We start from the raw sequence: 17847 nt of genomic DNA on the forward strand, positions 1-17847 counted from the left end.
CTTGTCAGCCAAGGTCAGACATTCAAAGATGGAGGATCTGAAGTAGGGCTTTACAGTTTGATCTGATTTTCATTCATTTATTTAGGAATCTTCCTGCTTCACTCCAGACAGCATCACCAGACTCCAAGTTATTTACACATTTCCTGCAGTTTCTTTAGCAATTCATTAAGTCTTATGCTTTTCAGCCTCCTTCTGATGTATAGTTTTCTCTTCACATGTACAGCCAAAGAAACCATGTTTGAAGGTGCCACCAGCCAGCATCTACTACCTGCACTACAAACCAACTGCAACTTCAATACACTGCCTCCACAAACCACATGCACAAACATGGATCATCACCTTGTAGTGATGAAGAGGCTTGTGTGTCCCAATGACCCCGTGAGTGACGCTGCCTGGAATCATATACTCTCTTAGGGTAATGGATGGCAGAACAGTCGAGGGTGAGGTTCCAGACAAAGTATGATCTAAGAAGCAGAGCAGATGGAGGATAATTGCACAATGGAGGTGAATCTGTTGTATAATGTTACAGTGGCCATGAAGGTGGATAAAGCCTGCAGCAGATAGAGGACCTCCAGTTGTTGTGGGTGTCCATGCCATTGGTTTCAAGCCCTCTGTCTGTCAAGGACAGTGGTAACTGTTGTGCACCAGTCTTCCCACTTTAAAAGAAGTCCTGCACAGGCATCTTCCAGCTTTTGGGAAAACACCTGCACAAGTCAAAAGTCGGGGGCGATTGGCGAGTGGTGACAGGAACAGGACAGTGAGCACCAGAAGTTTCTAGTCACAAACTGACACACAGACAGTGGTTGTGTGATTCAGTCATCTTGCTTGAGGACTGAGGCACGTCGAGCTGTCCTGAGCAGTCCACTTTAGGATCTACTCTGCTCACCCTACATGGGAAGAGAGCTAAACATAATCTTGCCTCTCTTCCTCATGAGAGCAGGATCAACCACCAGCCGTTAAAAATGTACGAGAAAATTTTCAGCTTTGGAACCTGGAATGTACGTAGCCTGATGGACAACTTGGACAGTGACCAACAAAAGTGACATACAACTATCATTGCTCATGAATTGAATAGGCTTAACATTGATGTTGCTGCTTTATCCGAAACTAGAAGAGCTGATGAAGGACAGGTGAGGGAATATTTAAGTGAAATTAGACAGAGCAGAGACAAATCAACAGAATCAGAAAGAAAAAAATAAACCTATATGGAAATCAAATTAAGTTATAGTTTTCTGTCATTCTGTCAAACATATAAAGGATCTGTTTGCTGCCAAACAGGTCTCACTTTTTTTGGAAATACAAAACAGACTAACGCAGCTCCAAGCTTCAATCAATATAGAAGATGAGAGAGAAAATATTCTCTGCTGCTTTGTTGGATTGAGATGTCATCAAGAGCTCCTATTTTGCAACAGAGGATTAAGGATTAATTTCAATTGTCATTGTGTCCTGCAGGGGAAAATGAGGTCCCAATTTTGAACTCTATACTTAGAGACAGAAGTTTCAGGTATGGCAGCCTAGAGTGAATGCAGGTATCTTTGCATCAGCAGGAGCACTTTACATGCTCCTACAAAGTTCTGATACTTGTGGCTTCTGGTAGCAACACAAATTTACTTGATCTAAAAGTGTGACATGATTTCTCAGTCTTTCCCCCATTCTGTTTTCTTCCCATGTTGTAAAACGGTTAGAGAAAGAGAAATTAGGTAATTAATTAGTAAAAATCAAAGATTTTGCACATAACAAACAAACTACTTGCTGTACAACCCATTCATTGATTTACAGACACAAAGTCATTCAAGAGCATTGCAAATACATAGGATATTTCTGGATGCTATCTCTTCCATTCAGATTTATAGAGTTACATGCAAATAGACTGAACCTAATTGACTGAGGAATACAATGAAGCAAATTAAGAGGTTTATTCCATCTGAAAATCTGAAATAAGTTACATTCAAAGACATTTCTTGGCATGCTTATTCCTACTATGGAAGAATCTTTCCACAACATACAGTTTAAGGTTTAAAAATAAAATAGGTCCCAAGGAGTGGCTGGGAATTTTCCAGGCAGGGCTCTAAGTGCCCCTGCTTCCTCCCAGGCAGCTGGCTGGTCCCACGTCACGTGGGATGTGGTAGTGGCACATTCCAGTTACACTCTCACTGATGCGAATCAATGTCCCACCCTTGGCATCCATGGAGTGGGGTTGGGGCTGGACTCCACACCCCACTGGGGCTCAGCCAAGGAGGGGCTGCCAGGGCTCCAGGCAGGGTCTTGCAGGTGGTCTGCTTGGGGGTAGCAGGATAGTCTGGGATGCCCAACTGCAGGAAGAGAGGATTTTGCCCGTAGCTGAGGTGAGGAAGCCACGCAGGCAAGAGCAGAAGGGGGATACAAATGTATCTGTTGTAAGTTCCAGCCCAGATAAAATACCACAGCCGCGCCGTTCCCGTGCTCTGGAGACTTGCGAACCATGTGGCCTCCTCCATGCTCGGGAAGGGGTCCGCATGGCTTCCTCCTCCCCACTGATTGGGGGGGAGCTATGGGGCCTTCCCAATCCCCAGTGTTCAGAGTGTGTACCTCTCCCATCAGCCTGCTGCAGAATGGGTGGGCTTGGCGCTAGCGGTGCCTCCTGGCTGTCCCAGCGTGACCCCATGCTGCAGTTTTTGGGATGGGGGAGAGGAGAGCAAGGGTCCAGTCCCCAGCAGTGGCTGCAGCACTGTCTCTCCAGCTCGTCCTGTGGTGGTGCTGCTGCCTGGTTCCCTCCCACCCAAGATGGCGGAGAGCCTGCCTGTGCATGAGCAGGTCCTGCAGGAGACCTACGTGGGGCCCACCCTGTGGTGAAGGGCTGGGGCTGGGGCTCTGTGGATGACATGGGGCCTCTCCGAGTGACACCTAGAGGCTGGGCAGGGCCCCTGCACTGACATCTACTCTCCGAAGACACCCAGGCTCTGATGAATGCCGTGGAGGTGCAGCCCTTTGGGGGTTTGCCCTCACTGAGCTTTGCGGCCCCTTAGACTCCCTCCGGAAGGCCTTGTCCTCTGAGGGCTCCTTGTCTTTCCTTGTGTTCACAAAGCCCACTTCCTGCTGGGGAGCCAGCTCCCTGCTTCTCCTCTCTGGCTCTCAGAGGGGCCCTGTTTGCAGTGCTGCACCCCAGCCTTGTAGGGAAGGAGTTCATCAACTGAAGCATCAGGGCCAAGCCTGTGATTCAGGTGGGCTCTCCTGGGCATGTCTTGCCCACACCTCACACCTGGCCTTTTAGGGACAATGCAGGCACCCTGGCCACTTCCCCAGCTTTCCAGAGCAGCTGCTCTGTGCTCTGGGCTCCCCCAGGCTCAGCATGGAGCAAAGCCATGGGGATGGGTGGTGCAGTAAGGGGGGATAGTGGGAGTGAGGGGATATAGGAATAGAGGCAGGGAGATGGACAGTGTGGGGGTGCAGATGGGGAGGCATTACAGAAGGATGGGGGTGTAGGAATGGAGGAAGGAAGTGGGAATATGGATGGGTAGTGGCAGGGGTTAGGAAGGATGGGTGGGTGTAGGAATGAAGATGGGGGCTAGGGATGTAGGAATGGAGGTGGGGGCAGGAATGGAATGAGGGAGGTAGGCTGTGGGCCATGGAGCTCGGGATAAGTACTAGCAACCCAGATTACACCACCGGGCTCTCTTCCCGCATGACCAAAATCTGGTTCTCAGTAGTGCATGTAAAACTCGGTAGTCCCCCTGTGGTTCCATTGTGCCCTCTCTGCTCAGAGCGTTTCCCAGCCCTGCAGCAGGAGCTTGCTTGCCAGCTGGAAGGGCACATCAGGAGTGCTGCTGCCCTACAAAGATGGGCAGTAGCCAGGAGCATAAAGTGGGGAATTCTCTCCCTTTCTCACTGCTCACATGTAACCCAGCTCCTGCCCCTTGCTAGTGAGCCAGGAGCACCAGGAATGAAGGGGATTCGTTTGGAGTCGGGCCCCATTTGACTAATAGTGTTTGTTTTTGGTTACACGTGAGGCTCACAAACCCGCAGAGCACAGCCCTTCCCCGTGCTCGCTGCCAGGAATGGCTCCAAACTCTGTACAAGAGCGAACTATTTTATTGGTAGGTGGGGCAGGAGCAGAAAGAGTGCGGAAGGTGGGCTGGCTGGCAAATAAAGGGAGCGAGCGGGCGGGATTAGCCAAGTGGTTTTAGATACAGAGGCCCATCCAGAGGTGTGATGGGGAGGGAGGGGAGAAGAGTACGAGTGACTTGGGGCTGTGGAGAGCACGGGTGGGCTCAGTGCAAGATTAACAGACTCTCTGCCCGTGAAGGAGCCAGCGAGAGTGGGGTTGGCGAGTGGGGCACAGCCCCCTTGTATACCTTTAAAAAGTTTCTAGTAATAGCTTTTGTGCTGTGATTATGCAGTCTTGTTAGGCCTGCACTCGTGATACTAGCTCCCTCTCCTTTCTGGGCTCCCAGAGATTATTGTTGTTCTCACATCAGGGTTCTGTACAACTTTGGTCTCTGCTCCTGTATCTTCTCTCATCCTTTGCTTCGTGCCAGAGGCCAACCTTGCCTCTCCAGTTAGTTTATTTTTCCCACTCTACCTTTCCTTCCTCCCCACATTAAAATCTCCTCAACAGTCTCTTTATTCAAACCCATGTCTTCCAGGAAGGCTACAAGTGCTAAGCTAACATCAATGTCTTTTTAAATTCAAATACGATTTAATACTGTCTTGTGCATCTTCTAGAGTGTTCAATCTTCACCCACCTTTCAGATATTTAACTCATCGTCTCACGAACCATGAGTCCAATTCTCTGTTCACTTTAATATAATTCCATGGTCTAGGAGAAATTACGCTGATATAAAGCAGTAGCAAGAGGGACTATGAAGCAGCCTATGAAGTGCTTACGACTCTAGCCATCAACTCAGACTTGGAAAGGAAAGAGGTCAGATGAGCCAATGGTGGGAGGAGGGGAAAGAAATGCTCCCAGAAAAAATATGCAGAAAGATACTTTGATGTTCCAAATCTATTTTCCCTCTCACAACAAGTGCAATTCATGCAAGTTAAATGCAAAGAACATTTGTTTTCTCTTGCTGTGGATATTAGAGAAGGGTAAATGAAAGATTTAGAGGGTCATTAATTTTTTAATTGTATGAGTAGTTAATGTGGAAAAGGAAAGAAAATATAAACATCCAAATAAAATTTCCATATCAAATGTAAAAGGATCAAGCAGCAGGGCTAGGAACAGATTGTGCAGGCCAAGCAAAAATAGGAACTTGAGTAGATGTAAGAAGAGTATTAAGTATTTCCTTACCTTTCTTATCCATTTAGGCCCAATCTCATTAACTCAATGGTCTATCATCTCAGTATTTTAAGTATCCTTCCGCCGGTACTGCACCAAGGATATTAATGGCATTGCCAGTTTCGAACAAGATTTACCTTTCATAAAACAATTCAAGTTTTGGGAAAGAGGTCACTACAGTGACAGTCTCGGACTGGATCCATTTGCTTTTTTGAATCTAAAAATTAATCTATGTATGTGTGTCCATCTGAGTCCTTTTGTTGAAGAACTCCTCCTGAACAATAAAAATGAGGGCCACCAAATTAGGTATGTAATCTCCTCTTATTATGACTTAAAGCAAAGTCAGGGTTTGTTTGTGCCAGGGCAATGGGATGTACATAGAACAGGGGAGTTTGAGTGGGAGTTCTGTTGGAGGAGAAGTTGGTATTTGGTTTTGTATTTGTATTGTTTGTATGTGTAGAGGCTTGTAGGGGCAGTGTGCTGGGAGAGAAGCTGAGCCCTGATTGGGGGCGGGGCTTAATTGATTAGGGGTCCTATAAAGGTATCCTTCTAGTCAGGCAGCAGCACAGGAGCCATAAAAACAGAGCTGTAAACAGGGGAGTTTGAGTGGGAGTTTGTAAAGGGAGTTTGGATTGTGGAACTTGTTTGGGGTTTGTTTTTGCTGTGGAGAGGGTGTTTTGGTCTGTTTGTGTGTTCACCGGACTAATAGGATTTTGGTGAGAAAGTAGATAAAACACAGAGGCAGTAGTGGCCATGGCCCAAGTAGTAGAGAACACAAGGAGGATGATTGGATGTGGTAGCTGCGGTATGTACATGATTCTGGAGGGGGTACCTGAAAGGTGTTTTGTTTGCATGAAGTGTCGCCTGATAGCGCTGATGGAAGAAAAGATCCGAGGACTGGATATGCAGGTGGAAACTCTGGTCGAGTTTAGAAGGGGGTTTGAGCAGATGATGGAGCAAAGGCATGACGTGGCTGAAGGGGAAAGCTTAAATATGCAGATGGAAGCAGGACCAAGGGCCTCAGAGGGGGGACTGCTGGGCGAAGAAAATGGACAGTGGAAGCATGTGACTCAGAGAACCAGGCAGAGGAAAAGATGGGTCAGTGAAGGAAAAATAGAGCTCAAGAACAGGTATGTGGAGCTGGAGAATGAAGAAGGGGTACAGCAGGTAGATAATGAAGATGGAAGGGTAAGGAAGAAGAGAAGAGTGTCTAGTCCAGGGGTGTCCAAACTTTTTTCAAAGAGGGCCAGATTTGATGAAGTGAACATGCATGAGGGCCGACCATTTTGCCTGACATTCTTTGAACCATTAAAATTAAATGAAAATTAACTATTTTATGCAAAGTTTATTGCAAATGGCATACTTTTCATTTCGTCACATGGATGACAAATCTAAACAGGTGTTAAATCACTCTGCCTTTCATATCTGAAGGCCAGATGAAAAAAAAATCCAGGAAGCTGAAATATGTCAGGAACATTGTAAAGTACATTACATATTATTGGTAATAAAGGTTGTCTGTCAACTTTTAAGTTCAAAAAATATGAACAGGAACATAACACCAAGTATACATGTTGTGTCCAAATATATTTATAACTGATTTAGACCAACTGACATTAACTGAGATTTTACATTGTATTCATCTCAATACATATGGATTCGTTGGGGGCCATAAAAGATAGATATTGCCAAATTACCTGGGGGGCCGTATTAAACCGGAACACGGGCCGCAATTGGCCCCCGGGCCGGACTTTGGACATGCCTGGTCTAGTCCAATAGATAAAGGGGAAGAGTTAATGGAGACAACACCAATAATGAGCATTAGGAGGATACAGGATGGGTTAAAGAGGATTACAAGGGAAAATAGGAATAGCAAGGACTTGCAGCCAGAGTGACTGACCAAGATAATTTCCTTGCTACTTCAGGAACTATTGCAGATTTGTGAATCTGAGTCACTCTGCAGATGCTTTTTGTATATTTCCCCATGTTTCCATTATAAGTTTGTAAGGGTATGTCTACACTAGCCCCCTAGTTCGAACTAGGGAGGTTAATGTAGGCATTTTGAAGTTGCAAATGAAGCCCGGGATTTAACAGTTAACTCGAACTGAGGACTAGTTCAAGTTAACATTTGACTGCTGCGTGTAGCCGCGGGCAATTAGTTCAGACTAGGGGAATTTAAAAATGGCGCCCGGACGGGACGGTGCAAATAAAGCCCGGGATATTTAAATCCCAGGCTTCATCTACAACTTTGAATGCCTACATTAGCCTTCCTAGTTCGAACTAGGGGGCTAGTGTAGACATACCCTAAGGTAAAACTCAAAAGTGGCAAAACTTGTACCATATCTGATCAGTAGATAAGGGGTCTGAGTTTTCTGGAGCGCTAAATTGAAAAGGAGTGAGCCAGATCTTCACTTAGTGCAAATCCATGTGGATCCATTGATTTCAATGGTGCACCTATGACCCATTGTTTTCTATTAGTTTTTCTCTCCATTTAAATTTATTTTTAAAAAAGATAGAAAACCCAACTGGAGGCTTAAAAACATACCCGAATGATCCTTCAGTTCACTGATAGCATGCCAGCCTCAGAAAGCATTTTTTACCCAGAAGTCAGATTACACTTAAATTTAGCTTCAATTTTTTTCTCTCTAAATAGCTTGTAATTAGTTTTCAGAACGGATCCTGCTGCTTATATTAGAATTCACTAGTTGGAAGAAATAAACATGTGGTCTAGACTGGCATGATTTTGCGGAAATACTTTTAATGGAAAAGTTTTTCCATTAAAACTATTTCTGCAAAAGAGCATCTAGATTGGCACGGATGCCCAGTATAGACGCGCTTTTGCACAAGAAAGCTCCGATGGCCATTTTAGCCTTCGGGCTTTCTTACGCAAAAAATTAAGGTGCCTGTCTACACTGGCCCTCTTGCGTAAGTATTCTTGTGCAAGAAGGCTTATCCCTAAGTGGGAGCATCAAAGTATTTGCGCATGAAGCACTGAATTCTTACATTACAACATCAGTACTCTTGCGCAAATTCAAGTGGTCAGTGTAGACAGCTGGCAAGTTTTTGTGCAGCAAAATCCTGCCAGTCTAGATGCACCCGTGGAGTTCTTTCCTCCCTTTCCACAGTCTGATCACCTGAGGTTCCTTATCCTACTTTGTCTGAAAAGTTGCCTTTTCTAGTAACATTGGCAGCAGCAAGCCTCTAAAGAGAAGTTTAATACAAAAATTCCCTTTCCTACTGATACACAAAAGAGGATGCAATACATATAGAAGAGATTTGTTTGATCCTTGACTGAGACCATGTCTAGACTGCAGGCTTCTTTCAGAAGAAGCTTTTCCGGAAGAGATCTTCTGGAAAACTTCTTCCAGAAGAGAGCGTCCACACTGCAAAAGTGCATTGAAAAAGCAATCTGCCTTTTTGAAAGATAGCATCCACACTGAATTGATTCTAACTCACATTTCAGCTGTGATTACTATGGATGGAGTGGCCACTCAGGCTGTGTCTAGACTACATGCCTCTGTCGGCAGAGGCATGTAGATTAGACACATAGGCAAAGGCAAATGAAGCCATGATTTAAATGATCGTGGCTTCATTTACATTTACATGGCTGCCGCGCTGAGCCGACAAACAGCCGATCAGCTGTTTGTCCGCTCAGCGCGCTAGTCTGGACGCTCCCCTGCCGACATCAAAGCCCTTTGTCGGCAGCCCCGGTAAACCTCATCCCACGAGGAATAACGGGGCTGCTGACAAAGGGCTTTGATGTCGGCAGGGGAGCGTCCAGACTAGCGCGCTGAGCGGACAAACAGCTGATCGGCTGTTTGTCGGCTCAGCGCGGCAGCCATGTAAATGTAAATGAAGCCGCGATCATTTAAATCGTGGCTTCATTTGACTTTGCCAAACAAACAAATCTACATGGCTCCATCGACGGAGCCATGTAGTATAAACGTACCCTCAGGGACCTGTGCTTTTTCCTCTTTCCTCTTCTTTTGAAAGAACTCCCTCTTCCCCTTCCCTGTCTAACCCTCGTAGAATGAGCATTACCAATGTCAGAAAAATCCCTCTGTTCTTTCAATTTTCTTTCAGAAGAACACAATTGCAATGTGGATGTTCCTCAAGTTTTGTTGGAAAAACAGCCGTTTTCCGACAAAACTCTGTAGTGTAGACATACCCTCAGTGTGGATATAAATATTAGAGTAACTGCTGTAAGGCCAGAGTTTGCATTTGAAATCCTTCCTGCAAGAGAAGGTATTAAAGTTGCCTTCCATTCCAAAAATTGGCCTGGTTTGCTGCTTAGTGTTTTGATGAAATCTATGTATTGAATATTATCAGGTCTTGCATTCTGCCTAGAGAACTTCAAGCAGGTACTGTTAGTTAGACAGATACCTGAAGGAGTGACTAACCAAAATTCTAGATGCTCCTGACATAAGTTATGACAATAAAATTAGATCCCTGACAGAGCAAACTCTTTGTCTACATGCCCTGTCCCCATAGAACTGCTTTACCTTTGTATCTGGCAAGTTATTAACATGCCCGACATTATTCCCAGTGAGACCATTCCAGAGGAGTGCTGAGATGGACTGTGTGTTACAGTTAGATGTAGATTTTGGCTTTAGAGTAAAAGCCCTCTAAGATCCCCCCCTCCAGCGCTCCCTCTGCCCCCCATCCCTAAATACCAGAAGAGGCTGAAGCTGGAGCTCAGGAAAGTGAGGAATCACTAGCAGTGGCCTGGCTCAATGCAGACATCCTGGACAATACATCTTACACTGGTAGCTTCAGTGTAAAAATCCTGACCTGCAAAATCCTGGTAAACCCGTCCAGGGTCAGAGTTGTATCATACTGTATGTAATTTCATTATGTAACATTAGGAGGAAACCTACTTAAGACATGAATCTAGATCTGTGTTAACCTATTATGCAACCTTGCGTTCCTAGAGTGGATTTTTAAAAAGATCTAAACTGAATAGCAACAATACATAATGGATGAAATCTGGGGTGAGTGGGAGGAAAGCCATGTAGTAATAGTACTATTCTAGAAGGAAAGTCATCCATACTAAGTGCAAAATCATAAGGGTTTTGAGAAACACAATGTAACAGACACATTGAAGAACTAACACTATTCTATAGCAGTGCATACCTGAGGACAGAAAGTGAGTCTTTAACTCAATAGACTTTGAAAAGGCATTTCTACCCTTCTGCCTTTGCTAGTCACCACTATATAGCAGTCTGGAAGATGACTGAAGAAGTGCCTTTGGAAATTGAAGGATTAGATCAGGGCTACTCAACTTTGGAAGCCCCAAGGCCCATAATGATACTCACAGAACATGCCAAGGGCCACAACTAAAGTGTTGTTGCATATACATGCAAATATATATGCAAATATTTGCAAATAGCTTCTTTCACACCGATGGGCATGAATACAAAGATTAAGCCTCAAGCTGCGGTGCCAGACCCAAACATAGCAAGTGTGAGCCAGTTTGCACCTCTCTGGCTCTGCCCACAAGCTAAGCAGCCAGCACTTCCCACAATGCCCCGGCACTTCTGGCATCTCCTCTCTGGGGGCTAGAAATGCTGCCACCCTGGACCTGTCTGTTCCAGCCAGCTCGTCCACTTACGTTTTTCAATGCTCATCCCGCCTGAGAGACTCCTCACTATTGTGGAGCGTGTTCCCAGTGGCAGCCATGTTCAAAGGATCCCACTCGTGGGCCATGTGTCAAGCCCCATGTAAACCCAAACTGTACCACGGGCCACAAACAAATGGGCCGCGGGCCACATGTTGAGTAGCCCTGGCTTAGAGCAAGGAAATGGTGCTATTGGATATTTCAAGTAGAAAAATGGGGTGATTTTATTCTTGACCAGTTACTCTGGTTTACATTCTTTAGAAAATTTTTAAAAACATATAAAAGTCTCCCATGTGTATGAGACATGCAATGGATGATCACTTTTGTCAGCCTATATAGCTGAACTGATGTATTACAACTTGAATATGCAAACCTAAAGATAGAAATTCATTACAACCTAATGAAGCACCTTTGATGATCTGTTGGAATCAAATTTCTTACCTGTAAGTTGTCTGCTTGTGTCAGTGAGGAATGGCTGTCAGAGTCTGCAAATAGCATCTCATGGTTCTGGAGCAGATACAGCAGGAGTGCATTACAGCGCACTTGTTTTTCATGAGCCAATGAACTGAAAGGAATCCTAAACAGGAGAAAAAATAAATAGATTATGTTTAGTGGTTGTCCAGTCCCCTCAAAAATAGGAAGGAAAAAGCCTGTGATCATTCTACTTCCTTTCTGAAGAGGCCTTATCCTCTGGCTCACAGTCCCCACATGCCACAGGAATGACAATCCCTCGAATGCTCTATTCTGGCCAAAGTTGGGCTTTGAACTCCTGCTAAAGGCCTGCTTGGACTGTGATGAGGTTCACACCTGCAAGTTTAGGAGATTGGTGGATTTTGAAACCAGGATTCTAGTTTGGAAATGCTACAAAGATTCATTGTAAAACGTAGCTCTTGTTTCAAACACTGGTTTGGAATTCAAACCCTACAATTCATGGAACATATGGTTTCAGCTCTAAATCAGTAAATTGCAAAAGAACAAAATACTCTTTTCAGAAATTGCTGCTCAGTAGTATAGCCATTGCATGTCTGCATATTTGCATGTATTATAAAAGGAATCTAGTTAAATTAGATCTAGGAAAATATTCCTAGTTGCATATAGCGATTGTAATGTTGTTCTGTCAAGTGAACAGGATTCACATACATGCCCCCATACTACATAAAGAATCTCCCTTGGCCTTAGACATGTTTTTTAACTATTAATTTCTAGTCAAGACAAATTAGGTTAGTAGGAGATCAGCACTACAACTGGCACCCAATGTATAGTTTGGATCCAGTTTAAAAAAGGGGTCCTGGGTATCCTTAAAGGTTATTTAAATTAAAAATGTCGTATTGAACTGCAAACCATTAAATGTTACCAAGACCTGGGCCTTATCGGCCTAGCAACTAAAAGTCGTGCTGAGTTAGTGACCACTTGGAGACCTGTGCCTGGACATCAAGAAGTGCTAGAAAGGTTCATCTTAAAACTAGACATGGCAGGGGAAGGCATGGTGCTGCCTTAGCACCACTCACACCATCAATTCTATACATATGACAGGTCTCCAAAAGCTATAACACACAATAAAATAGGACTGGCAATAATGATGGCTAGAATGGGCACCTGGAATGTAAATGGAGCAAAAAATTAAGCAGGAAGAGAGTTTGTAAACAGTTGAGTTTATCTGATGGTGAAGCAGGCAGAAGCAAGAGCATAAAAATGAAGTCTAAAATGCAGACACACACATTGGGGCACTGCAAGGTTGTAAGAATTAAAAAAAGATAAAAATGGTCCATAAGACATTTTCAGCAATAATATCAGGTGTTCGTTTTTGCACATCTGATTCTGGGATTTTTAGAAGAAACTCAAACTTGCATTGGCAAGTGTAACAAGCATCTTCCCAGCCTGGCGTGGAACTCTCACTATCTCAGTTTATCTTCATTGATGGTTCTCTCAGCTTTCAGCACAGGCTGGCTGCTGAACTGGCTTAGCCAGAGATCTGCCCTTTATGCAGCATCAGTAGAAATCCAAACATCTTCTGCCCCAGTTTCATTAGGACCATCCCTTCATTTCTGAGGGTCTTCTCTTCTACAGCACACTTTTCTCAAAAACTCCTTCTCCCGCTTAGCTGCAAAATCTCCTGGAGGTCACTCTGTCCTTTCACTGCAACCAATAGCACAGATTGCTGTAACTCCTCAGAGGGTGGCTGCATTCAGGAAACCCAAATCCATCCTCTACAGTGAGTTATAGTCTTAGGGATCAGAAACGACTTGTTTCCTCCACCTCATAATTCAAGTTAAGATTGAATGAGTGACCACACTAGGTCAGACAAATGGTCCATCTAGCCCAGTATCCCTGCTCATCATAAATCAGTGTTAGGTGCTTTGGAGAAGATGAACAGAATGGCAATTCTTGAGTGATCCATCTCCTGTTGTCCACTCCCAGCTTCTTCCAATCCAAGGGACAGCCAGAGCATGAGATTGCATCCTTGACCATTTTAGCTAATAGCCATTGAGGGACCAATCCTACATGGACTTATCAAAATCCTTTTTGAACCTCTTTATAGTTGGCCTTCAAAACATTCCCTTGCAATTAGTCCCAGGTTGACTGTGTGTTATGTGCCTATTAATTTCATTAGGTGGCCCCCTTTTCTTGTTTTATGTGAAGGGACAAACATACTTCCTTATTCATTTTCTCCACACAGTTCATGATTTTCTAGACCTTTGTCAATGTCCTATCTTCCCCTTGGTAGACTCTTTTCCAAGCTGAAAAGTTCCAGTTTTTTTAATCTCTTCTCATACTGAAACTGTTCCATACACTTTTTGTTAGTCTTCTCTGCATTTTTCCTATTTTAATATGTCTTTTTTGAGATGGGGTGACCAAAACTGTACATAGTATTCAAGGTGTGGGCATACTATGGATTTATCTACTGGCATTATAACTTTCTGTCTCTCCAAAATGAATTAATGATCTCTTCCTTGACTAGCAAGATCTAATTTAGACCCCATCATTTTGTATGTGTAACCCCGATTAGGTTTTTGTAGCCAGACATGAACCTCATCTTGTTTCCCCACCCCCCAGAGAGCAAGAGAAAGGCAGTCAGACTTTGATGCCCTGGGAACGCAGGTGTGCTGCCTGTCCCTGACTCTACCATAAACAGAAACCAGACAGTAAATGGGCTAGCTGACGACCCGGGGCCTCCCGCCGTCCTGATGGCTAGTACCAGTAATTGACACGTCTGCACTGTCCCAGGAGAGGAATCTTCACCCATCACATACCAGAGGTGCCCATTGTCTGCATTTTCCCAGGTGTGAATTATGCTTTGCACCCTTCGTGGGAAACTTGGCATTCAAAGCCATTTTTCCTAATTGGCCACGTGAGACCAGGAAGAAGCCTACGTGACCCAAGGGGTATAAAGAGGGGTTTAGTAGCCCACCCCATTTGAGCTCCAATCATCTACACCTGCTGGCAGGTATTGATTGTCTCCCAAGGTCTGTGGGACGCCCAACCTCGCCCTACTTCTTCCAGAGGGATTGAGAGAAAGACGCTGACCACTCCAAGTCTGGAACGCAGGGGTGAGAATATATACCTGCTAGGTGTCTATTTTGCATGCATTTAATAAGAGCTCTGAAAACCAAAAGGGTTCCATGGTACCTGTAAGTGACTTCTTAGTGTAATTTCTGTCCTGTCCTTTGTAGTGGCTGTGTTATCTGTAACACAGTAGTAGCATTTAACAGCTAAGTTTACCCTGTAACCATAAAATAGTAACTGTTTAAGCTTTAACCTGACTCCTTCAGTTGCTGTAACAGAACCAAGCTCAATTTAAAAGAACTTCAGCCGGTCATAAGGGATGGGTATAGGAAGAGCTTGGGCATTTTGGATCGTGTCACTCCCAGGTGACAGATCCATTGGGGCATCTCTCAGTCTTCCCTAGACTGCCCGCTGCGAAGGGATCCTGTATCTTAGCAGCTGAAATCTGAGATGTAATAAGCTCTCCCTGTAAACTTCTTGGGGTGCCCGTCAACCTTCTCCAGGTTGCCCACTGCGATGGGACCCTGGTCTCAGCAGTTGAAGTCTCTGGTGTATAGCACAGACACACACCACTCACTGCCCTGACCATCAGCTGACAGTTTTCCAGCATAAATTACTTTGCATATTAACATTGACTTTCCTCTACCATTTTGTTGCCTAGTCACTCCATTTTGTAAGAGTGCTTCACAACTCTTTGCAGTCTGCTTTGGACTTAATCATCTTGAGTAATTTTCTAGCATCTGCAAGATATGCCACCTCATAATTTGCCCTTTTTCAGATAATTTATGAATGTTGAACTGCACTGGCCCCATTACTGATCTCTGGGAAATAACTATTTACCTTGTACTGTTCTGAAAACCCTCCTCTCGTGTTTCCTGTCTTTTACCCAGTTATTGATCCATGAGATAACCTTATCCCGTGATTCCTTAAGAGCCTTTGGTGAGGAACTTTGTGAAGGGTTTTTTCAAATTTCCCTGCTTCTTCCCAAGGCTCCTTCTTGTACTCCCCACTATCCTGTTCTTCATAGAAGACTGATATCCTGCTCTCCTCTCCTGGACTCTGTTCATAATCACATCTTCCCTCACTCCATGTGACCTCCCTCCACTGGAGAAGCAATCAAATAATGGCTTAACTACAGCTGAGCCCCAATTCGCTTGAAGGGCCAGCTCATATAGTGACATTAAGGCCAGATTTTTAAAGGTATTTTTGGACCCAGAAGCACCTAGAAATCAATGAGAATTAAGCACATAGGCTACGTCTAGATTGCAATCCTTTTTCGAAAAAGAACATCTAGACTACAACCAGTACTTTCAAAAAAGTGAGCTGCTTTTTTGAAAGAGAGTCTAGATACTCTCTTTCGAAAAAGCACAGTTTGCATTCAATAGTGCTTTTTTTCGAACAAGTGCTTTCGAAAAAAGGCATTATTCCTCGTAAAATTAGGTTTACCATGATCAAAAAAACTGCTGCATTCTTTTGATTTACTTTTGAAAGAATACAGCTGCAGTCTAGACACAAGTGAAGTTTTTTCGAAAAAGGCTACTTTTTTGGAAAACCCCCTATATTCTAGATACACCAACTATTGCATAAATCCTCTTGTGGATCTGGCCCTACCCCCAACATTTAAAAACTGTAGAGTCCCTCAAGACCCCTGCTCAGCTGTCATCTAATGCTAGAGATGCCCGAGTTTCTGTCTGAGACCATATGCACTGCCATGTCAGTCTCAGTGCCAAGATACCAAAGATCCTGAAGGATCCTTGTATTAGATGTTCACAGTTCCTCACCCACCTCGTGTGAAAATACTGATCTCTTAGGCATTAAGTGCATGCCTAAACACCCACAAAATAGTTGTAAGGGAGTCTGTTGCCTCCACCTTCACCTCAAGTCCATGGTTAGCACTTTCACACAGGCTGTGGAAAAGTCAGCTTCAAACTCTCCCCTCTGTCTCACACAGAGCAGCAATTTTAAATTAGCTTGTGCACTGCTCAGGTGAGTGCTTTAGCCTCCAGCCTGTGGCACCTCTTTCACTGTGTATAAATACAGTGGGCCAGAAAACACACGAGAATGAGTCTGTAGCTCAGTGGTCAAAGCACTTAGAGGGGAGGCAGGAAATCCAGGTTCACATCCTTAAGCCACATCAGGAAATGAGTTGAACACGTCTTGGGCAAGTACCCTCACTCCAAGGCAGGGGATAGTAAGGTCTGCCACCATCTTCTGCATGGCTGTCCCTTGGGCAAGGCTTAAGACTAGGTCTCAGAGTGGTGGGACTTATACATTTTCAAGAGATGAAACTAGATGGCTCCTCAGAAGTCAGCATGCTGACAGGGGAACTAGCTGTTAGATGCCTTCGCTCCTGCCCCATACTTTTTATAAGGAATCTGGCCAACCAGCTTGAGGCTGTGTGTTCCAGTGGGTATCAAGGTCCCTAGCAGTGAGGGCCCAGGTGTTTCTGAACACTGCCTACCTGTTTTTGAAAATGATGCTAGGCGCCCATCTGCAGTTACAGGTGACTGAACTACTTTTAAAATTAATGAGGAAAGAGATAGCAAGAGAAGAGTCATCCCTGTGGCTGTCTTGTACTGAACGCTCTTTGTGCAGAGCAAATAATGCAGCAGCAAGCAGAGGAGTAAAACTTGAAGAGTAACACCACTTCATTTTATTTTCATTGTGAGAAGGTAGTTTCCACTCTCTTGAGGGAAGGATTAAGATTTATAGGAATCTGAAAGCATCCCTAAGTACCCCATGGAGATTATCACTCAGTTTGCCAACTAAGGGTTTCTTAACTACATGGGATGTCCACACCACCTGCTTTTAAAATTAGCACGAGTCTGTTTTTCCTCCACCTCTGCTGCCCTCAGAGGGGAAGAGGGGTCTGACTGCTTTCTGCTACCTCTGAAAAGACAGCTGGTATCACCTGGAGAAAGAAAGGAACTTCCAGCACCCAGGAAAGCACTGGAGAAATAGGGTAGGCCACTTACCCATTCCTAGCGTTAGGACAACCCAGAGACTGAGAGCCAGGAGGATAATGAAGAAAGTGATCATGTTGGGCAGGGTAAAGCCAGGTCAGCTGAGCCTCTCACCTCTACTGATGTTCAAGGCACATGCACTCAGATTTTGTGGGGTGAGGTGGTGCTTCCCTAGCACTATTGTTTATGGTTCTGCTTCTCTTTCATTGATTCCTCAGTATGCAGCAGGCTCTCTCAGCAATGTTCTGACTCATCTCTTCTTATGGCTTTTCTTGTTTTAAAGAGAGGGACGAGCAAAAACAACAGTAGAATAAATCTAAAATACTTACTGGAAAAGGGTAGGCCCAAAAACAATGGCAAGGTTTTCCAGGGTCATGTGGTTCATGTCACTGTGTGATGCCACTTTCAACAGAAAGGTAGAGAGGAAGTGGAATAGAATGTAATGGGCCTGAGGCAGGTTGCTTAATAACCTTTTCAGACATCGTGTACACTCAGCCATGTGGTTCTTA

The 17847-nt window shown here is 44.5% G+C and overlaps 1 protein-coding gene across 1 annotated transcript in view; it reads right to left on the reverse strand.

Moving 5' to 3' along the window:
• Positions 1–17847, reverse strand: part of LOC112544213 (rho GTPase-activating protein 1-like) — a 40395-nt gene extending 22548 nt beyond the window's left edge. The window contains exons 1-2 of the mRNA XM_025179994.3: positions 17668–17847; positions 11313–11448 (exon numbers count right to left, since the gene is read on the reverse strand). Of these exons, the coding sequence (XP_025035779.2) occupies positions 11313–11448; positions 17668–17837 (306 nt within the window). The 5' untranslated portion in view covers positions 17838–17847. The remainder of the gene's footprint in view (positions 1–11312; positions 11449–17667) is intronic.

The sequence above is a fragment of the Pelodiscus sinensis genome, chromosome 8 (genome assembly GCF_052426305.1).
Source record: "Pelodiscus sinensis isolate ZL-2025 chromosome 8, ASM5242630v1, whole genome shotgun sequence".
NCBI lineage: Eukaryota > Metazoa > Chordata > Testudines > Trionychidae > Pelodiscus > Pelodiscus sinensis.